Genomic DNA, 22,303 nt, shown 5'->3' with positions numbered 1-22,303 from the left:
GATGAGACAAGAGATAATAATTTGGAAATATTGGGGGCCAGGCGGGAAGCCTAACACAAGGGGAAGGACTTCCACCGGTGCCCAGGCCTTGCCAACCTTCTATTCAATTTTGGATACACATCTAGCCCTTAGGCAGGTAATTGTAGTAACAGACTGACTATCTTAAAGGTCAGTAAATATTAGAAAGACTTACTCTGAGACTATTTGGTCAGGAAATTGCTTGAGCCACCATTGTCTGGACTAAACAATCCGTGCATAGCTCTGGCCCTTGCCAGGGCTCAAGGTTCAACAGCATTCCAGGCTCCTTGTTTACACTTCTCTGATAGTGAAGAGAATGGGTGGATTCCTACAAGGTCCTACTTGTCAGAGGCCTTGGGAGAGTCTCCTGAACGCCCCCAACTCGAGGGAGTGTAAGCCAGGCTCCTCCAGCCACTCCTTTCTGACAGAACACGGCAGTAAAACCACTCAGATTGAAACACTGTTCATTTTGCAGATACTGGCCGCAGCCTAGTGTTGAGGTAGCTGAGAGATGAGGGGTTGCTTGCCAGTGGGCACCTCCCTCCTCCCCTCTGGGCTTAGCTCTCTCCTGGGCCTCTCCGGAGGGTGGTGACACCTGTGTCGACTCCATGCTCAGACAGGGATGGACGAGGTCTCATCAGGTCCCGGGGCCTATTCCCCCGCCCGAGAGAGTATCGTCACCCACTTCATCTTCCCAGTGAGCCCCCACTAAGGAATGGTAATCAGGGACATTGCATGACACCTGCAAGGCGATCTCCGGTGAACTCACAGCCAGCAGGTCTCACGTGGTGCTGGCTTGATGCCCACTCCCAGCCCCCTGCCCGCGAGCTCTGGAAGGACTCGTGTCCACGCATTTTGACGAGAGGCCACAGTGTCCTTCATGTTGGGTCATTGGCATCCTCGCACCTTCCATGGGCCTGCCCTTCTAGTCATGGCCGTGTTCTAGGTCTGTGTTAGCGAGACGTGCACACACGCATGGAATTACCTTCCCAGGCACCCTTCTTGCCTCTCAGGACAGTTGGTGCGTTGGCAGGGATAATGATTCTAAAGTCAACATAGTATTTTTTTTCTATAAAAATGTAAATTTCTAAAATAATGCAACATAGCAACAATCTGCTTTCTAAATACAACAGGCCAAAGAGTGATGCCGAGTTTAGGGCAAGACGTAAGGAGCGTGAACACCGCAGCGCTGCCTGGTGCCTCTCCTGGTGACGGCCAGGTGTCCGCGCAGGCCGCCCTTCCTAACCCTTTGCGGAGACTCGTCCTCCTGCGCTGCCTCGACATCGGGAGCCCATGGCCGCCCGGCGCCGCGCTCAGGTCCCTGCGATTTCCTTTCTGAGAGGAACACGGGCCATGGCTGCTGTCGTGTTCCCCAGGAAAGGCGCTGGGCGGCTTATTTCTGTGCTCATAGCTCTCGAGTCTTTCTATTTCTGTGACCAAAGTCGTGCTGGACAGAGCAACTTCCGTCTTCGGATCCCTGCCTGCGCCCCTGCCCTCGTGCCTCTGGGGGGGGGTGCCTGTGATCTGTCTTCCCCTCCGCCGTGTCCTTACCCTGCGAATCTAATAACATACACAGTGCGGAGTGGGGGCTGGTGCTTCCGCTTAGAAATCACAAGTGTCGCTTCCCCGCAGCAAGGGACACGCCGGGTGGCCTCTGAAATGGAGCTATTTTAACCCAACCAGGATCACACAGAAAGGCTGCCTGTGTCCGGCGGAGCTGCAGGCAGCGGGAGCCTCGGTGCTGGGAGGAAGGAGGAGCTGGAGGCTCGGGGTCTGGAAAGCTGAGTGCGGCCTGGAGGACCTGGACTGCAGGGCGGTTAGACTCCTGGAGCCCTGGGCTCAGGGGCCCCTCACACCACACCCCCTCCCACAGACCTCGGGGGGCTGCTGTCTGAGGGCAGAGCGGAGAGCCCGGAGAAGTCACACTGTGGCTGGCACAGGAGACAGCCCATCCACGGGGGAGGGATGGGAGACCCAGAGAGGGCCCCCGGGGTGCAGGCAGAGTGGAGTCAGGCCCTGGGGGGCCTCACCCCAGGCACCAGGCAGCACTGTCTCCTCGCCCCGACCCGGGCACAGCCCCACAGGCTGCTGGAGTCTGAGGAGGGACAGCGGAGAAAAGTCCCTGCGACTCCAGAGGTCACCGACTTCCTGGCCTGAGCGCAGCAGGGAGCAGCACTGAGACCCCATCTCCTGCAGATACCTACTGGCGGGAAAAGCAAACCGGGTGCCTTGGCTAACAGGGCTTCAGAGGAAAATAAGGGTGATGGACTGGGAGGCTCGGGGGCAGGGCCTGAGGTGCCTGCAGGTGGAGCGGCACAGACCCCACTCGGCCTGGGGCTGGCCACGCACTGGCTGCCAGGGTGGGGCTCCTGGCACGTGTGAGGGCGGCGCCGGCAGCGTGGCTGGACTCAGTGACGTTGGGCAGAGTGTAAAGGGCAGTAGGTTGTTCGGGGCCTTTAGGCCAAGGTCAGGTGAGGCTTTTCCTCATGGGTGTGTGGTGCAGTGAGGAGTTTCAGTGACCAGAGGTCAGCGGTCAGGAAGCTGACCCTGTAACAGGCCCTGAGAGCACATGAGCAGTGCAGACAGACTGCAGCATCCGCAGGCCCCGCGACTGCATGCAGCGCCCCGGAAACCCAGGACAATATGTATCACATCGCGGGGCGAGGGCAATTCTGTGGCTGGTGTTTCACGTTTAAAATTAAGGAGAAAAGTCATATTAGGGTGATATCTGCTCAGGGACATTTTCTTAAATACGCACACACACGAAATCAGTGAGTTCATGTTCCTCCGCAGGCTCACACCCCTCTAGGCTCCCTTAGGCGGGGCTCCCTTTACGGTGTCTCGTTCTGTACCCCAAAGTGGGACGCGATCAGGAGGCTGCTGGCCGGGGAAGCTGCTTGGATGTCGGAGCCTCGCTGACCTGGTTCACGTACGGGCTCTGGTCTGAACGGTGCACTTCTTGCCCTGCCTGAGCTCCCTTTCCGCACTGGCGGGGCTGCCCCACAGGGGGGCTGTCTCCCCGGCACCCAGACTCCTCGTGGGGGCTCGTCCTGTCGGGAGCTTGCCCAGGGTGACCTCCGTCCCTCTGTGGCTCGACCTTGAAGGCTTTGGGGGATTGCTTTCCCAGGTGCAGTCATGGGGCGGCCTCAGCCTGGCCAAGTCCACAGTGGGGTCCCCACACCTCCGATGACACGCCCCCCAAGCCTCACTATTCTTCCCTCCTGTCTCCCTCCCGCCCCGTCTCCCTCCCCGTGGCCTCCCTGCGGAGTCGGGCTCTGAAACTCCTCACCAAGCCCCTCTCCCAGGAACCCGCTCGTTTTAAATAAGTTCTTTTAAGAGACCATTCCAAAGGGCACAGGAAGGAAAAAAACCTTCTATACCCTTAGGCTGGGCCATGCCCACCTCAATGAACCAGAGGTTTCCTCTCCAACCTCACCCGCTCGCGAGGAGCACCGCTTGGGGAGGAGGCGGGATCGCAGCCTCCGGCCCCGGTTTTGGAAGTTTTTGCTCACACTTGCTCCCTTTTAGATACGTGGTTCTGTTTTCCTCGTTAACATGTGCCCCTCACGCAGCACGCATGTGACAAGCCAGCTGACCACTGTGGGGGTCTCGCATGCATGGGGTCAGCCTCCCTCTAAAATCTGGTTTTCTTTTCTCCACAGCAAACCCAAGGAGCCCGTCTTCAGCGCGGGTAAGTCTGCACCTTTGCCGGTGCCCTCACTCCCCTCGGAGCCCGGGCACAGCTCAGAGGCAGCTGGGCCTCGGCCGCTGTCGACACCAGAACTTGGGTGTCTGCGTGGCGAGGCTGATGTCGGCCGGTCCCGGGGGCCCACCGCTCAGATCACACAGACTGAACCTTTACTGGCCCCTTTAAGAGCTGGTTTCCGATACGTCCACCAGGAGGAGGAAGATGCCAGCGGGCAGCGCAGGGCACTGGGGTCCTCAGACCTGCCGCCTCTTCCCGCTCAGGGGGTTCCCGGCATCAGCGTTTGCCTTTCCTGACAAGGAGCGTCTCCCACGCACCGAGTTGTCACTTGTCTGCAGGAGCTTTTCTTCCTGTCCTGCCTGTGGTTTCCTAACTTGCAAACAAATAGTTCGTTTGGACCTTTCCGTAGAGCTTTTTTAAACACATTTCATAATAAGGTACACGCTATCTATAGGGTATTAACCTTATTTAAACGTGCATTTAAAATGCAGAGAAATTGACACGTGAGTAACTGGGTAAATCCACTCACTTAATTTTCGTCTTCCCAGTGTTTTCCAATTTGGAATCGAAGCATAGAAGTCACAGAGTTCCGATGTGTCAGCAAGTGCTGTCATATTCGTTGCGTTTTCAGGGAGCGTGAGATCGCTCACTGACGGTGTCATGGCCGCAAGCCTGCAGAGCTAGGCTTCCCTGTCGGAATCCCTGAAATGTGTCCGGGATTTTCTGCCGGGGGCGGGGGAAGGTAGCCTCTCCCACCAAGAGCCAGCGAGCGCTCGCCCAGGCAGGCAGCCCCCCTGCAGTTCTCCGCGTCTCTTTATCTAGCCCTTCTGTCTCTGTCTCCGAAATCGCAAGGGAAGCGCCGGGTGACGCACTGCCAAGGTAGGCCGCCTGTCTGCGCCCTCATAGCTCTCTGAGCGAAGCTGTGGCCCAGGCTCCAGAAACGCTGTTCATACGTCAGACACACCCTCTCCCCGTGTGAGAGCGTTTCTGCGACGCACACCCTTGGCTGGAAGTTGAGCCCCTGAGCATTTGACTAAGTAGCTGCCATTCGGGTCTTGGTCGATTATGGGCTGATTACAGGAACTTTCCCAAAAATCTGTATAAGCCTTAAGAGAGCTATAGGACAAGGCCCGGCGCCCACTGTGTGCGATGGCCCTGCACCCCTGCTGGCCTGCCCCGCCTCCGGTGCGCTGGCTGTGTGCTGCCACCCTAACACGCCTGAGAAGCGTTGCTTCCCCTTGCCGCATCGGGGCTTTAGATGTAGGCCACCTGCGTTCCCAGGACAAAACCAGGCCAAGGCCAGTGTGTCCATAGGACATAGACAGCAGCTGAGATTTGCGCAGGAAGTGAACCTCGGTCGTAAGGCCTTCGTCAGCAGCACCTACTACAGTCTACGCAAGTAGTTATACTTGATCGCATTCAGACACGGATTAAACACAGCCTCGGGCCCTGCGTGTGCTGCAGAAGCGGCGCTGTGTTCTCTCGACCCCTGGCCTGCAGTCCGATTCCTCTCTCACAGGAGAGTGGGTGGACTCATTCCGAGTTAAGGTGCAGCTCTGTCATGCCGGCCCCTCTCTTCACGGCTGTCAGTCTGCTGGGTGCTTTAGGTTCTCCAGTGGGAGCCACGCATGAGCTCAGATCTGGGTGAGGGGTAAAGGATGGGAAGAGGTTTGAGGCCAGGAGAAGAGCCTGTTAGGGGTCCAGAGCAGGACAGATGTGTGGGGTGGCCCGGAAATGCAGCTGGCCAGAGAGGAGAACCCACGTGGGTGGTTGTGGCCGAGCAGTTAGACCAGGGGTCCTCAAATTTTTTAAACGGGGCCAGTTCACTGTCACTCAGACTGTTGGAGGGCCGGACTATAGTTTAAAAAAAAACTATGAACAAATTCCTATGCACACTGCACATATCTTATTTTGAAGTAAAAAAACAAAACAGGAACAAATACAATATTTGTGGCCCGCGGGCTGTAGTTTGAGGACCCCTGAGTTAGACCTTTGCATCCAGCACATCAGAGACAAGTGGAGGATTTGGGGTAGAGACTCAGTGAAGCCCAGGTTGGGCCTTCATGGGTTCAGCCGCAGAATGTGAGATGGCCTAGGGCCGTGGTCGACAAACAGCGGCTCGCGAGCCACATGCGGCTCTTTGGCCCCTTGAGTGTGGCCCTTCCACAAAATACCACGTGCGGGTGCACACGTACAGTGCGATTGAAACTTCATGGTCCATGCGCAGAAGTCGGTATTTTGTGGAAGAGCCACACTCATTGGGCCAAAGAGCCGCATGTGGCTCGCGAGCCGCGGTTTGCCGAGCCGCAGTTTGCCGACCACGGGCCTAGGGGACCGATAGGAGAGCCTGCAGTGCCGGGTCTCAGGTGGGCTGGTCTCAGCGCATTAGGGAGTTCGGAGCCCAGTGAAGCATTCCAGCGGGATCCACAGCCCCGCGGCGGCTCCCTGTGCGGGATGAACGCGTGCTGCTCTGACCGCAGAGCCCTCTGCACGTGTGGAGTGAAGAGTGTGTCACGTGCATGCAGCAGGCCTGGGGCACGCACACGGCAACAGCAGAGCTGGCCTCGGGCCGCTGGGCAGCAGTGCATGCGGCGTGGTTTGACACCCTTGGGGCTAAGACTGACAAAACTAACGTGTGACGGTGGCACCTGGCGGTACGGGAATGATTTCCTGCTTGCTCTCCCCTCCTCCTGAGGATGGTTTCTGTGGGTTACCACAGATCTCCCTGGTCCCAGCTGCCCGATTTAAGTGCCTCTCGGCTGGTCCTTTGGTCCGCAGTGACGCACCCGAGCGCAGCGAGCGCTGACGGGGAACCGCATTCTTCAGGACCACCCACCAGAGCCTCCTCTGGTCTCACCATGACCTGAAAACGCTACCGGGAAACCCCAAGTTATTTCCTTCCCAAAGTCCAGGCGATGCCATGTCGATATATCCCTGGGTTTTACTTTTGTCCCCACAATTTATGAAAACATTGGAAGTTATTTTATTATGAAAGTGTTTGCTCCAGAAAGTTGTCTTTCCCAGTTTCCCTCTCTGATGGGCCTTTTGCTCGTTTGTTTTCCATTTCTAGCTTTTCGTTGAGCGTTTCCCTTTTTGCATGCGTCCTAGCATGTACTTCTGCTTTGAGGTTCTTCACACGGGACAGCATTGTCCCACATAAAAGACACGTAGAGACACATTTTTACATCGCCATGTAACCAACCAATTTAAACATTGGAGGATATCTTATGACTTTCGACGTGGAAATTATATATACGTGGAGCTCAGAAAGTTTCAGTGGCTTTCTTGTGTTATGGGAGGAGTATCATTTTCTTCCCTCTTGATGATAAAATGTGTAAGCACTGAAACCTCATGAAAAAATAGTGGAATCCAGTTCTTGCCTGCTTTTTACCGCTTCTTATATACTTCATGTACTTAAGTGAATAGGAGGTCAGAGAGGACAAGGTGACATTAGACGTTCGTTAGAAGCGACAGGAAAGGGCAGCCATTTCCCTTTGCACTGAGAGGCCAGGAAGGGACGTGGCTCGCAGGTCCCTGGCGCCGAGCTGTCTCACCGCGTCTGTTCTCCTTGCAGAAGAGGGCTACGTGAAGATGTTTCTCCGCGGCCGCCCGGTCACCATGTACATGCCCAGGGACCAGGCGGAGTCCTACAACTTGGAAGCCAAGGTGGACCTTCCAACCAAGAGGCTCAAGCTGGAGTGGGTGTATCCTCGTCCCTCGCGCGGGGCTCGCACGAGCCGTCGCTGATCATGCTTTGGGCTTGATGCTCAACTGTAGAAACTCTTAAAACTTAATTTCTCTTAAGCATCTTTAAAAAAACACCAAAAACATTCTCTTATTTAAAATTAATTTAACAGGATCGGCCATAAGTCAGCACCCCGTAGACTAGAAAAGCCGTTCCATCAGAGCTAGCGATGATGAAGGGCACCTACTTGTCGTTCCTGAGGTCAGTATTTGTGGTCCTCACTCAAATACATACACATCGTCTTCCTGAAGAGAGACTCTTAAAATGTTCTATGGCTGAACGATTCTTTTGGACAGTTGTGGGAAAATGCATCACTAGTTTCTGGCCAGTATTTTAATTTTCCTGACAGAATAAAGTTAGTAGTTAGTTAAAAACTCCTAGAAAAGCAAATTTAGCAGAAATCATCTCAGTGGGTAAAGGTTAGGATTCTAATGAACATGGGAGCACGGAAGGAAGGACGCACACCCACTCCAGCCCAGCAGGGACTTGGCCGCTGCGGAGCCGGACTGCAGGTTAACACGGCCTCGCTGAGGGGCTTCTGTCAGCGAGAACCCACGTCCTGCATGGAACCCCCACGTGGCATAGCTATGATACCACCTGAAAACCATAAAAAACCTCTCCCCCACCCCCACATCTAGGCCACGGAAATGCCAGTCGGCCATATGACTACCGTCCTTGGTATTAAGTGCTGCCCAGCCTTCACGGGGTGAGGTTTGGAAAGTGAAGGAGCTTCCCAGGGGAGATGCTGAGAGCCTGGGGAAGGGCTGAATTAAATGTTGACATTTTATTTTACTTTATTTTATTTTATTTTTATTTTATTTTATTTTATTTTATTGTGCTTTAGAGGAAGCCAATCCACGCAGATTTTAAGACAAAGCAAAAACCCTTCCTCCCCCTCAAACAGATATGGATTGATTTCCAGTTTAATGCAAAGCCCTAAACACAGGTTATACGAAGCAGGTTTAAACGGAAGCTGTTGCAGTTTGACTTACGAGAATTGCTACTATATTTGAAGTTATGGAATCGGGTTCTTTGGAATGTTTTTAAAATTAGTATCTGTACCTAAATTTCTCCCTCCAAAATATATCTTTTATTTTTCAAATTCAGATGTCATAAGCATTTCCCTGCCCCTAGTTTTCAATCTATTTGGGCGCATGGAGTTGGAGTTCTTTGAGTCAGTCATTGTTAAATTGGCTAAATCAGATCTGGAAAGCATTATTGGAAAAATCGCATTTGCTCAGCCTACTCCCTGTCTATATTGTAGAAAATATAAAACAGTGGAATTTGCTCCCAATAAGTGGTGGGTTTTTTTGCCAGGTTACTTTTTTACATCCAAGTTCACATGTTTTGCTTGCAAAATCGTTTTCAAGGTTTGGAAGTGTTCATGTCAAAATCTCCGTGGTAATTAGCCTAAGCAGCAGGCAGTGGTTGGAGGAAGGACCTAAATGTTTTACTTTTTATTTGTGTGTGTGTGAGAGAGAGAGTGTGGTTTGCACCTTTACAAGTACTTTTATAAAGATTGAGCTCCAAGATTACAATAAGAAACAAACCCATAATTGGCTTAATAACCGTAGTATGTTAAAGTCCATTATCAGCATCTTAACTTTTTTCAAAATAAAACATAGAAATTATCAAAGCTCAAAGTTTTTTCTTGGAGGGGATTGATAGCTTCACTTAACATTTTGAGATGTATTTTGTTTTCCATACAAGCTACCAAAGACGCGAACTATAATAGGATTCAGTTAATTTCCCAACCATGACTCTAGAACCAGGCCTGCTCTCTCGTTAACCCACAGAGTAAGGCCATTTCAGGTCCCCATTGAAGGTTTGTGTCCCAAGACGACAGTGACATGGAGACGTGGATGAGTGCAGGCTCTGCTGGGCCTGTGGCTCCTTCTGGTTCTGGTTCCCAGCGTCAGGCCTCGCCTCTAAGGAGCAGAGGGAAAGTGAACACCCCGTGGGCCCGGTGATGGCTCAGCAGATCTGAGCAGTGTGATAACTGGAGATGAACGTTACACAAGCAAGGCAGCAGGAGGGAACGAGGGGGGAAATGTGGTGCCAAGTATTCTAGCATTCTTGGGAAATGAGTGTCTACAGCTTCAGGTGACTTTAATTCTGGAGGCAGGATGTCACAGTTGTCAGCCTTTCAGAACACCAGCTTGGCCAAATTTAAAGGGAGACGAGGTGCAAAGAAGACAGGCATCCACGTAAAGTCCAACAGCTCAGCATAAAAATGTGCCCCGGCTGTCACTCCCCAGAACCAGGATTAATAGGCTGAGTCAGAAAGAATTCGTCTGCCGGTGACGTCACAAATGTCTGACCTAGTTACCTTTCGTAAATAAAATAGTAAGTTACCACTTTTGATCAAGCTTAAACAATTCAGCTTTCAAAATATAATAATACTTACTTTTGCCCGGCCGGTGTGGCAGGTGGTTGAGCGTTGACCTATGAACCAGGAAGTCACGGTTTGATTTCTGGTCAGGGCACATGTCTGGGTTGTGGGCTCGATCCCTAGTGTGTGGTGTGCAGGAGGCAGCTGATCAATGATTCTTTCTCATCATTGATGCTTCTATCTCTCTTTCCCTCTCCCTTCCATTCTGAAATCAATTTTTTAAAAAAATACACACACACACACACACACATTCTTAAAATAAAACCAAATCTTCATATTATTAAAAATAAGTGTTCACATTAAGTCAATGGCCATTTCCAACTTCATTGCCTTCCTATTTAGGGAGTGAGATGTATTCGGCCTCCTATGTAACATTTTGTGTAATTGCTGGTAATAGTCGTGTAGAATTGTTTGCCTATTAGACAAAGCTGATGTTCGTCAGCTCTTCAGAAGAAAACAAGTTTTCTCTTGACGTACACGAAGCTACGGGTACAGGGGCCGGGACTGTCGGAACAACCTGTACCTGCTCCCGACGGGCGAGACGGTGTACTTCATCGCATCCGTGGTCGTGCTGTACAACGTGGAGGAGCAGCTCCAGAGGCATTACGCCGGCCACAACGACGACGTGAAGTGGTGAGTCCCCCGAGCCGAGGCGGCTGCTCCTGGGGAGCACTGTTAGCAGGAAGGGCTCCAGTCGGGGCATCACTAAAGAGAAGGGACCTGAGGAAAGCATTTCGTGTTCTGTGCTGTCCACTAGCTCCCTGGCCTCTAAGACACCTTTGGAGTTTTCTGTTTTTATAACCCATAATCTTAACCAACCACCTTACCTGAACCAGTAGCTCTAATAGACCCCTGATTAGAAGGCCTTCTTAACACATCTCATGCTAACGGCTTCTAATTTGGGTCTTTATTTTTTAATAAAAAGTAAAATGTTTTGCCTTGTGTTTTGGGCTGGCTCTGCTATTCCCATAATTTGTTCACAGCCTTCGGTGGGGTTTTATGCATTTGGAAAGATGGATGAATGAAGCGATGGATTTATGCTTTTCTATTTGCCCTAGGTCCCTAGTCTGTTATAAAAGTCCTGTTGAAAACAGTGGTGTCTTTGCTATTTGATATACTCAACATGGCTTTTTTAAAAAGCTTGCTGACTAAGTAGTTCTGAGATTGAAATGATATTTTCCAGCAACAACAACAACAACAAAAAAATGCTTTTTCCTTGAGTTGAAAATTCTCTAGAGATGAAGGAATCAAGATGAAATGAAATAGGCACTAATTGTCTAAAGTCATTGGAGTGCTCAGATGATTTACTGTGAGTCTGTAAGAAATTAGGCATTCTATATTTTTATATTTAAACTAGTGACCTGGTGCACGGATTCATGCACATTGAAAGGAAATTAATTAGAAGGTGGCCGGCAGGGAGGGACTGGGCAAGATGGGCCAGACGCATTCTGGAGCCAACCTCCCATGGTCCCTCCCTGCCAGCTGCACCTGGGGTGGTGCCGTGGCTCAAAGGGTGTTTGCAAAGTGAGCAGGGTTTCTCCAGCAGGTGGGGTCCCTCAGCCTGGCCTGCAGAGATAGGGCCAAAACTGGCTCTCTGATATCCCCGGAGGGGTCCCGGAGTGCGAGAGCTGCAGTGACTTGGCAGTGGCAGTTCTCGGGTGACGCACCCCGAAACCAGAGAAGAGGGAGTCTGATTCCTCGTGGAGTGTCTGCCCCCTGGTGGTCAGTGTGTGTCATAGCTACCGGTCAGACAGACACTTAGCATATTAGCCTTTTATATATAGAGATTGTCAGCTAGATTATATTTGATCAAGGAAAAAATAAAGCTTACCTTTAAAGAGTAAGAATTTTATAAGTATCTTTTTTATAGCCTAGCAGTTCATCCGGATAAGATTACAATAGCAACAGGACAAGTCGCGGGCACTTCCAAGGATGGGAAGGTGAGTTACATTATCTCTTCCTCTTTGTATAACATAACATTTTGCTAAACCTGCTTAGATATAAAGCACCTGAACACTTCTTAATCTCTCATTAGAACTTTTTATTTCAAATTAAAAATTTTACAGTAATCTTAAAAACCCTTTAAATTCACCTTAATTTCAGCCAATTTTTAAATAACATCATTCTTGCCTAAGAATTCACTAATTCTTAAGATATTTACCTACATGATAAACATTAAAATACCAAGTACACATTTAATGCGTAAAATTAAAATCATAATGACATGATTTGAAGTGGGCATTTTGCCTCTCCAGTGACTTCAGATACATTCTCTTGATCCCTGTAATCAGGACCTCAGCCCTAGAGTTTGCATCTGTGTGAGATCCACAGAGACCGCTGGGCTTTCGCACAAGTGCTGTAATCGGAGGGGGAACTAGTGGAATTCAACAGAGAACAATTCAGAACTGGCTGTCCTTCCCTCACTTACTGCAGGCTGTGGTCATTGTCACGTCTTATTCAAAACTCCTTATAGCTTTTATTTGTTGTTGTGATTGTTGTTAATCGTTACCCGAGGATATTTTTCCATTGATAATTGTTTTTTAGAGAGGGAGAGACACAGAGAGAGAAACATCGATTGGTTGCCTCCTGCATGAGCCCTGACCAGGGCCCGGGATTGAGCCTACAACTGAGGTATATGCCCTTGACAGGAATTGAACCCGAGACCCTTCAGTCCTCAGGCCAGTGCTCCTACCACAGAGCAAACAGCTAGGGCTCCTTGTAGCTTTTTGACACCTGCCTAAGGATAGCTCATTATGGAGCATAGATGATCTGATACTCCGCACATGAAATACTTCCATGTTTATCAACACTGCCTTCCAGCAAACCCAAGTGTTACCATTTTTTGGAAAATATTTCAATAACATCAGCTATTAAATATTAACTGTTTTCTATTTTCCATTAAAATTCTACACTTGAGGTAACAGGAACAATAAATCAGACCACTATTATGTAAATACACATGCATGGAACAGAGTCACCTGTTTTTGTTAAATGTTAAATGACCTTAGAAGTTCTTTGAAATTAGTAGTAAGCTTTTGTTCCTCCCGCTGGTGAATTGAATGTGTATTTCCGTTTCTGGCATTGAAATCAGAAGTTTGCAGCCAGAGAAGATGTGATGGCTATCTGAGCCTCCCATTACAAGTTACAAGTGGAGAAGTCCAAGGTGATCACGTGACTGTCTGCAGTCACCCAGCTGCTTAGAGACCAGTCCACCCCAGAACCTAACTCACCTGACCCCACTGTCCTCGAGGTGCATTGCTGTGCACTGCTGGGCCTTTTCTTGACAAATCTGATGATAGTTCTGGGCTGCTTTTCTCTGTTGAGGAAGAAAAAAATTAGTATAAATCCCCGTGAAACACAATTGAGAGGGTATTGAACTGAATCATAGCAATTCTAAATTTTATTTGTGCATAATTAATTGCCTGTTTTGCTCTTATGGGGCCCACGGAGCCCTTAAAATGATTTGGTGGTGACCGTCTTGATGAATTTACACACAGACACCCACACACACCTTAATAACAATATGAACTTTGTAAGACTAATCCTTATATGAGATTCCATTCTCCTTATCATTTTTTAATTTTAAAATTCAGTTTTATCCAGGTGTATACATTAGAATATCAGTTCCTGTGTGATTAAAGAATTGGCTATTCAAAATTTAAAACTTGACAGACCTCGCCTAAGGTTAAATGGCACAGAGGCTGTGACCCTGGAGACATTGGGAATCTGCCATTTATGTTAAAAGACAGAATTATCAAATGCAGAAGAAGACCTTTTGTCTTGACAAAATTGAAGTCATCTTGTAGCTTCAAGGTAAAGGTAAATTTGCGGAACTCTCACAATTGGTGACTTGGCGTTTTTTCCTCAACAGCAATTGCCCCCACACGTGCGCATCTGGGACTCTGTGACACTGAACACCCTGCACGTCATTGGGACCGGCTTTTTTGACCGAGCGGTCACCTGCATCGCGTTCTCTAAGTCTGTAAGTCTGAGCCCTGCTGGTGGCGCACTCTCTCCACAGGGAGGGGTCAGCTCGCGGCCAAAGAGGGAGAGAGTTGCACTGGGGTGGCTCCTGCCCGCTTCCCGTCCCCACCTTCAGAGGCCACCCTCCTCCAGTCAGCCTTCCGTCCGAGGGGCGAGCAGAGGGGAGGTCCTGCTGCAGCTGTCCTCCGGTTCTGCAGGCCGTTGGCCTGCTCTGGCCTTGAATGTCACCTGCCCCTCCCGAGGGGACCCCAGCATGCCCCTGCTGTCCTCACAGGCTGGTTCACTGTCACAGGGCTGGATGGCGCCAGGGTCTCCCCCAGACCCTCCCTGTCAACCACGTCTTCATCCAGTTCAGAGACTATGTCCAAGGCGCATGCCTGTGTCCACATCCAACAGCACACGCTTCACCCCAGTGCTCTCCCTCCTGGCACAGCCTTTCAGGAACCCCGTTAGCACCAGGTCTGTGCTGTGCCGGGGGAGGGCTCGGCAGCCCTGAGGAGGCTTTTAGTGGACCTGCTGGGGGGAGCCCCCCCGAAGCCTCTCTCCTGCTGCTGTCCCCTCATCAGCCCCCCTTCACCGGCTTTCCTTGTGTATCCGCCCACGTCAGCAGGTCTCAAAGGCAATCGGCAAATATTCTTTAGCCTGCATGCGGCAGACTCCTTGTTAAAAGTAAAATTATCGTTCATTTTTAATCATGCTCGACCAGTTTATCCTCAAATGTAGTCTTCCCGGGAATGCTTCTCTTTTTCAGAATGGAGGGAGCAACCTGTGTGCTGTGGACGATTCCAACGACCACGTGCTGTCCGTGTGGGACTGGCAGCGGGAGGAGCGGCTGGCGGACGTCAAGGTCTCTCTCCCAGCCTGGCGCTGGCCACGCTGTCCTTCTCCATGTGGAGCCTTCTCAGGCCACGGGCCGCTGGCCACTTCCCTGCTTCTCAGAGGGCTTCGGGTCCCCATCCCCCGGCAGCCTCGGGGGACACCTGCCCCAGCATCCCTGTGGCCCACCCCGCCCCTCCCCTCCCAGGATGCCATGTACAAGGCTGACAGGTTGCTTCCTCTCTTCACAATGTCTACCAGGGTTTGCCGACCTCATTGAACAGCCATGGCCCTTTAAATTCATTTGTTCACTTTTCCTCGCTTTGATTCCACAAATGCCAAGTGTCCCCTGTGTACCCAAATTCAAGCAAGCAGGCACTGGAGGTGCAGTGACACTGAGTCCCAGGCAGGGAGGGGCCGGGAGGGGTGGGGGGGAGGAGGTCTGACCGCCAGCCCAGGGCCCAGAGCTCAGGACTGGGGAAGGAGGGGCCTCGCCGGGTCCCAGGCTGGTGCCCTTAGGGTTTCTCTCTCCCACCTTTGATCTGTTCTGCACAAAATAGCAGTGAACTTCCCCAACCCTTTCTTATGTTTCCCCCCGTTAAGTCATGGTTCAGTCTACTTTATAGAATCAACTTCTTATTTCTCATCCCAGCATTCATTAACCTTAGGTAACCTAGCTTCCCTCACATTAAGATTAGCACTGAGTCATCTTATCTCATGTGAGGGGTAGCATTGGGCACCTTACTCACCTGACGTGAGGGGCAGCATTGGGGACCTTCTCACTTGCGAGTCTGGGTGCAGACCCTGTATACTAATCTCCCACTTCCTGGCACCTGTGTTCATGCTATAGCCTGCCTCTAGTGTGGTCAAGTGCTGACATTCCTGCTACGTTGCTAGGTGGGCAGTAACCAGAGGCAAGTTGTTATCCAGATGTGAGAAGGTGTAACTGATTATCAAGCGGAAGGAGCAGGCAGGATCTCGTTCCTCTGGCCAGGGTGCATAGGAACGAGATAACGGGGTGAAGGGTAACCCGAAGAGCCGCATTCCTGCATCCCACTGGCCCAGTCCCAGGAGGGACTCCCACGGCGAGTGGTTCTGAATGTCCAGGAGCAGTGGAGCTGTGTAACATGCAGACTCCTAGGCCCTCCTCGAGGTCCCGTCACTAGATAGGGACAAGGCCTGGCACCTGCACGAGACGCACCCCAGCTGATTCTGCTGTTGGGCCGGGGCTGGGATCCATGTCTGGATGAGGAGGGCAAATGCTTGCTGCTAAGTCCCTTCCTGCCCCTGCCCCTCCTTCAGCGAACGCCCACTGCCAGGCCTGCTCTGCGCCCACTCCTGTGATGGGTCCTCACAGGGAGAGGGCCCCTGCCCTGCCCTCAGGCCAGGGGCCAGTGGGGGAGAGAGACAGGAGAGGTCAAGGCCACAGGCTTGGTGTTTATAGACGATAAATTCAATGGGGAAAATGGAGAGGCTGGGGCTTAGCTTGAGGGCGTGGTTTATTTGTGGGGTCTTGTGAGATCTGAGACATGTGAGTGTCCTGTTTCGCTCAGTGCTCTAATGAAGCTGTATTTGCCGTGGACTTCCACCCCACGGACACCAACATCATAGTCACCTGCGGAAAATCACACCTCTACTTTTGGACGCTAGAAGGAAACTGCCTCATTAAGAAGCAAGGATTATTCGAGGTGAAGTTCCATTACATTGGTAGTTCGTTTTCACTGAGTGGTGACCAGCTTTGCTTGTGACCAGGAGCTGTCAGGCATCCGGTCTCAGAATTTTTTTCAGTGGCCAATGCGGGGGTGCAAGTGGGGTGTCGTGACAAAGACTATTCCCAGATCCAGATCCCTAACAGGATTGGGGAGCCCCTGTGTCATGGGGATGACAGTGGTGATGCCGAGGGGGAAGGTGGGCCGACACGGGGCGCACAGGGAAAGGCTGCCCCGGGAGCCGCCATGATGGCCAAGAGCAGCCGAGAAGGCACTTAGGGGTCATCTGGGGAGCCCACCTCTGCCAAGGGTGGTAGACACTCTGCCTTTTAGTCTGGCCACATGGGGCCTTGTGAGAGCCCCAGGAACAGCACATCTTCTCTGTGGGGACGATTGCTGCTACACCCGGAGATGGAGTTAGAGTATCTTTATTCTGGGTCCAGGACCCCGCTCCGCAGACTGTAGTCATGACAACACCACCCACCCCTAACCCCCTCCAACACCTTCCTCCGCTCGAACTGCCTGCAACGTTATACATCCCAGGAATTTCTTTAGAGCAGGTCATCTCACAGCGTAAGTGACATAAAGGTAGATGAACATGAAAAGCATCGATGTGGGGGCTCCGTCCAGCTGGGATTATCGTGAGTCTAGCCCAGGGGTGGGCAAACTTTTTGACTCGAGGGCCACAGTGGGTTCTTAAACTGGACCAGAGGGCTGGAACAAAAGCATGGATGGAGTGTTTGTGTGAACTAATATAAATTCAAAGTAAACATCATTACATAAAAGGGTACAGTCTTTTTTTTCAATAGCTTTATTCATTTCAAACGGGCCGAATCCGGCCCGCGGGCCGTAGTTTGCCCACGGCTGGTCTAGAGTGTTAATACAGACGAAAAGCTGCCCTGACTGACTGTATTTATGTATTTACAACATTTGCAGAAGCAAGAGAAGCCAAAGTTTGTCCTCTGTGTGACTTTTTCTGAAAACGGCGACACGATTACCGGAGACTCGAGTGGCAACATCCTGGTCTGGGGAAAAGGTAACGCCTGGTTTCTCCCAGAGCTGACTGGCTTTGGCGGTGTTCTGAGAAGTCAAAGGCGACTTCTGTAAGATTTGCCTGTCAGTAAGTCCACAGGCTGACTGTGAAATCCCACGGTGTGCAGGTACATACATGCACGGGAGCAGAGGAAAAGGGAGGGAAGGGCCCGTGACCCTCCGTCATCCTGAAAGACTGGTTAAGCCCAGATGTTATGGTGGAATAATAGCTTTATTAGGAGAGCTAGTAACATATCGTAAGGATGAAGGCATCCATGACTGTTTGCTTAGCTATGTAATGTTTCATAAGTATCTGGTTCACGTAGCATTTGGCAGACGTTATCGATCACCAGTATGCGAGAGGCAGCGTGCTACACGCTGGGGCATACGGATGAGTCACACCCGAGTCCCCCGTGCCAGTGAGCAAACTGTGGTACGGAGGAGCCGTCACTCAGAAAACGTCCATTCAGTTACATTCAGTGCGCAGTTATGCACACTCACCATGTGCCAGGAAATAAGGAAAAGTACACCATCCCTGGCTCAGGACCTTAGAGTTTGGGCTGTGGTGAAGGTGGGAAAGACCCATCGGCGTTATTTCCGGCCAATGGGGTGACTTCTGTGGAGTCCCCGCTCCTCTGGGTGCCGGGTGCTTGCTACAGTGTTTTCTTCCCTCTTAGAACAGGCCAGTGGGAAAAGCAGAGGGGAAACTGAGGTAGGGCAGGTAAGTCGCCTGGCCAGAGACGCAGGTCCCCAGACTCGAGTCCCCGTTCTGAGCTGGGGTCCCTGGGTTCTCTTCACACTGCCTTCCCATCAGCAAGTTTCCTTAACTGTGCAGTAATCCTGCCCGTGCCTGCCTGGTGCTCTGTGAACGTCTGCACATCAGACCCTTTATAGCTAGATTTACACATCAGTGATGTGCTAACCGACAATGTCAACTTTAAAACGAGTGGAAGCGACGGGCAGAGGGGAGCCTCTTCCCAAGGGACTAAGGATGGTTTTCTTGGTGTGTCTAGGTACGAATCGAATAAGCTATGCCATTCAAGGGGCCCACGAGGGTGGTATTTTTGCACTTTGTATGTTAAGGGACGGCACCCTGGTGTCGGGAGGCGGGAAGGACCGGAAGCTCATTTCTTGGAATGGAAACTATCAGAAACTTCATAAAACTGAGGTAAGACAGCAAACAGTACATTGCCATCCGTTTTGAACCTTCAGCTGTTGTCCTAATGAGTTTCCTTGTTGGTTTGAAATCTTTAGCGTACAGTTTTGAAAGTTGTTTAGATAAAATTTTATTAAGTAGTGTAGTATTTTATTAAAATCCTGGAGGCAGTTTAAGTACAACTATTAACATGGAATTCGATGTATAAAATCTGAGGTGGTAACATATTTCACATTTAGAATATTTTTATAATAGAACCAATCTCACTTTTCCAAGGGAATATTGTCTACATCAGTGATGGTGAACCTATGACACATGTGTCAGAGGTGACATGCAAACTCATTTCTTTGGTTGATTTTTCTTTTTTTTTTCTTTTTATTTTTTTTATTGCTTAAAGTATTACAAAGAGTATTACATTTGTCTCCTTTTTTTCCCCCGCCCTTGACAATCCCCTGGCCTCCCCTACCCCCCAGTGTCTTATGTCCATTGGTTATGCTTATATGCATGCATACAAGTCCTTCGGTTGATCTCTTACCCCCCCCCCTCCTGCCCCCCACCCTCCCCGGCCTTCCTGCTGTAGTTTGACAGTCTTTTTGTTGTTGTTAAATGGCATTTAGATATATAAAATAAATATCAAAAATATAAATCTTTGTTTTACTATGGTTGCAAATATCAAAAAATTTCTATGTGTGAACGGCACCAGAGTTAAGTTAGGGTTTTTCAAAATGCTGACACGCCAAGCTCAAAAGGTTCGCCATCACTGGTCTATGTTTTTACTTACCATTAAAATCTTTCTCCTTTTGTTCACTGTAATCTCCAGGGTGTTGCTTTGGAGACATTATCGCTTTGAGCTCATGTTTATTGAGTATCTACTTTGCACCTGGCTGAGTGCCAGCATGTTCTGTCGTGAGCTCTGAGTCCTTGGCCATCTCTTTCTCTTCCTTTTACCTGGTTAGCAGCCTGCAGACGGCAGGAGGCAGAGGCAAGAAATCCAATATTCCCTCCACACTCACCCCCAGGCCCCAGGAAATTATGAGCAGACGGATAGCACATCAGTCTGACAGTCGATGGTCTTTCTCCCCACCAGAGAGTGGGCACGCCAAGCGCATTTCCTGCCTGAGAGGCAGGTTCTCAAACTCAACAGTAACACACGTTCCATCAGAGAGCACCGCACCGTGCTTTGGCTGTAGAAGAACCTGGCTTTCTGATTATTGCTCTTAAGAAAGGAAGGCTTTCATCTGAACTTGGAAATCACTTTCGCTTTCACAGAGTTTGTTTTTTTGTTTGTTTTTTTGTTTTCTAGAGAGAATGGAAGGAGATAGGAGGGAAGAGAGAGAGAGGAGAGAAAGATAGAGAGAAACATCAATGTGAGAGAGACACATCCCTGTACGCCTCCTACTGGGGATCGAGCCCAGAACCCAGCATGTGCCCTGACCAGCAATCAAACTGTGACCTCCTGGGTTCATAGGTTGACACTCAACCACGGAGTCACATCAGCCAGGCAAAAAATGCTTTATTCTTTATTATATTTTTTTAACAGCCTTACTCTTGCTGGTTTTTTTAAGGTATATAAAATGTTCAGAGTTTAAAAGTAAAATTTGGTCCACCATTTGATTGTGGACCTTTCCCTGTCTCTCCGTGTATAGCTGTGTGTGTATGTGTGCATGTGTGTGTGAGACTGTGACAGGAGCTGTCGTCATGGTATATAAGCAAGTATTTTTAATGACGCCTCCCATCTTCTCTTTTCAATGCAGATTCCAGAACAGTTTGGTCCGATACGGACAGTGGCCGAGGGGAAAGGCGACGTGATCTTGATAGGCACCACCAGGAACTTTGTCCTGCAGGGCACGCTGTCAGGGGACTTCTCGGCCATCACTCAGGTGCGTCCCGTAGGCCCACCCCCTCCATCCCTGTTACAGACTATTAGAAGGTGATAGAGCACCACACAGAGGAGGTTACTGCTGCGTTTTATATGAGCACAGCCTGCCTGCGCTGCGGGAGTTCCCGCTGGCTGTCCTGACTGAGGTGGGGGAGGAAGACACTCTGATGAGATTAACTGTAAACCATTCAGCAAGCCTAGCTTGTAATCCCTGAAAGCTCCCAGGCCCAGCAGTGTGGCTCAGTGGTTGAGAATCGACCTATGAACCAGGAGGTCACCGTTCGATTCCCAGTCAGGGAACATGCCCGGGTTGTGGGTTCGATCACAAGTGTGGGGGGTGCAGGGGGCAGCCAATCGATGATTCTCTTTCATCAACTGATGCTTCTGTCTCTCCCTCTCCCTTCCTCTCTGAAATCAATAAAAATATATTTTTAAAAAGAATGAAAAGCAAAGCCCCCGAGTGCTGGTTGTGGTGTTTCAGAGAGCGTGCATTTGTCTTGGTTCTTTAGGGTCACACTGACGAGCTCTGGGGACTGGCCATCCACGCCTCAAAGCCCCAGTTCCTGACCTGTGGGCACGACAGACATGCCACTCTCTGGGACGCCGTCGGTCACCGGCCCGTCTGGGACAAGATAATAGAGGTAGATGTGCACGTTACATTCCATTTTTCTTGTAGAAATTCATCTGGAACATGTTTATTTATTTATTTGCATGAAATTGATAGATGTTAAATTGTCCCAATGCAAATGTCACTTAATTTATCTCCTTTGATTTGAATTATGTTGCTTTAAACCAGTGGTTCTCAACCTTCCTAATGCCACGACCCTTTAATACAGTTCCTCATGTTGTGGTGACCCCCAACCATAAAATTATTTTCGTTGCTACTTCATAACTGTAATTTTGCTACTGTTATGAATCGTGATGTAAATATCTGATATGTTGTATGTGTTTTCCGATGGTCGCGACACACAGGTTGAGCATTCCTGAGTGGTCTCACCCATGTAATTGTAAAGGTTGCTATCGAACTTTTTTTAAAATATATTTTTATTGATTTCAGGGAGGAAGGGAGAGGGAGAGAGAGAGAAACATCAGTGATGAGAGAGAATCCTTGATCAGCTACCTCCTACATGCCCCACACTGGGGATGGAGCCTGCAACCCAGGCATGTGCCCTGACCAGGAATCTAACCGTGACCTCCTGGTTCATAGGTTGATGTTCAACCACTGAGCCGCACCAGCCGGGCACTGTTGAACTTTCTGACAGCAAGTCAGCCCCTCTGAGTCGGTGGTTGGGTTTCCTAACTGCTCCCGTCCACTGGCTTAGAGCTGAGAAGCCCTTGTTTGAGCCTGCATTCTGTTCACAATGTACCTTTGGAATGAGAATGATAAACTGTTCTAAAAGCGCACAGTTTCTCTCTACAACGCAATGATAACGGCCAAGCTTTCGTTTTAAAGTCCGCATCTCTGTGATTTTTATGAAAGGCCTCAGTTCACATAGCACAGCACTGAACCGTCCTCCTACGCGTAAGGCGGCCGTGACTGCCCGTATTGAGCGCCGTTTGCATACCGAGCACCGTGGGTGCATTCACGACCCTTCACCCTGGTGCAGCCCTGCCAGTTGAAGTCTTTGTACCCAGCTCTGGTTGATTCAGACACTGAGGCTTAGAGGCGTCACATCACTTGCCAAGGTCACTGAGTTGGTGACAGAGCCAGTGTTCACCCAGCTCAGCCTGATCCCCAAACCCAGGGTCTTCCACTGCCCCCACTGCTGTGGGCCAGGAGCGCATCCTGCAGGGCCCCATGTTAGGGGGCTCCTCTGTGACCCACACGCCCTGCAGCCCGCACAGTTGCCAGCATGCCCCAGCGTG

General features: G+C 50.4%; 1 protein-coding gene across 3 annotated transcripts in view; it reads left to right on the top strand.

The window, feature by feature from the left end:
* The window catches only part of EML1 (EMAP like 1), a 156,718-nt gene that overhangs the window by 121,540 nt on the left and 12,875 nt on the right, over positions 1–22,303 (top strand). For 2 of the 3 annotated variants that reach the window (XM_036317294.1, XM_036317285.1), the window contains exons 5-16: positions 3,681–3,709; positions 4,547–4,603; positions 7,299–7,428; positions 10,345–10,494; positions 11,732–11,801; positions 13,733–13,843; positions 14,597–14,692; positions 16,215–16,349; positions 17,307–17,406; positions 18,416–18,570; positions 20,313–20,438; positions 20,947–21,078. In XM_036317294.1, coding sequence (XP_036173187.1) covers positions 3,681–3,709; positions 4,547–4,603; positions 7,299–7,428; positions 10,345–10,494; positions 11,732–11,801; positions 13,733–13,843; positions 14,597–14,692; positions 16,215–16,349; positions 17,307–17,406; positions 18,416–18,570; positions 20,313–20,438; positions 20,947–21,078 — 1,291 coding nt within the window. The remainder of the gene's footprint in view (positions 1–3,680; positions 3,710–4,546; positions 4,604–7,298; positions 7,429–10,344; positions 10,495–11,731; positions 11,802–13,732; positions 13,844–14,596; positions 14,693–16,214; positions 16,350–17,306; positions 17,407–18,415; positions 18,571–20,312; positions 20,439–20,946; positions 21,079–22,303) is intronic. The other variant, XM_036317303.1, reaches the window with a different exon arrangement.

Source organism: Myotis myotis, unplaced genomic scaffold (assembly GCF_014108235.1).
Source record: "Myotis myotis isolate mMyoMyo1 unplaced genomic scaffold, mMyoMyo1.p scaffold_m19_p_1, whole genome shotgun sequence".
Lineage (NCBI taxonomy): Eukaryota > Metazoa > Chordata > Mammalia > Chiroptera > Vespertilionidae > Myotis > Myotis myotis.
The sequence above is the reverse complement of the archived record's forward strand: the minus strand, read 5'-3'. Positions and strand labels throughout refer to the sequence as shown.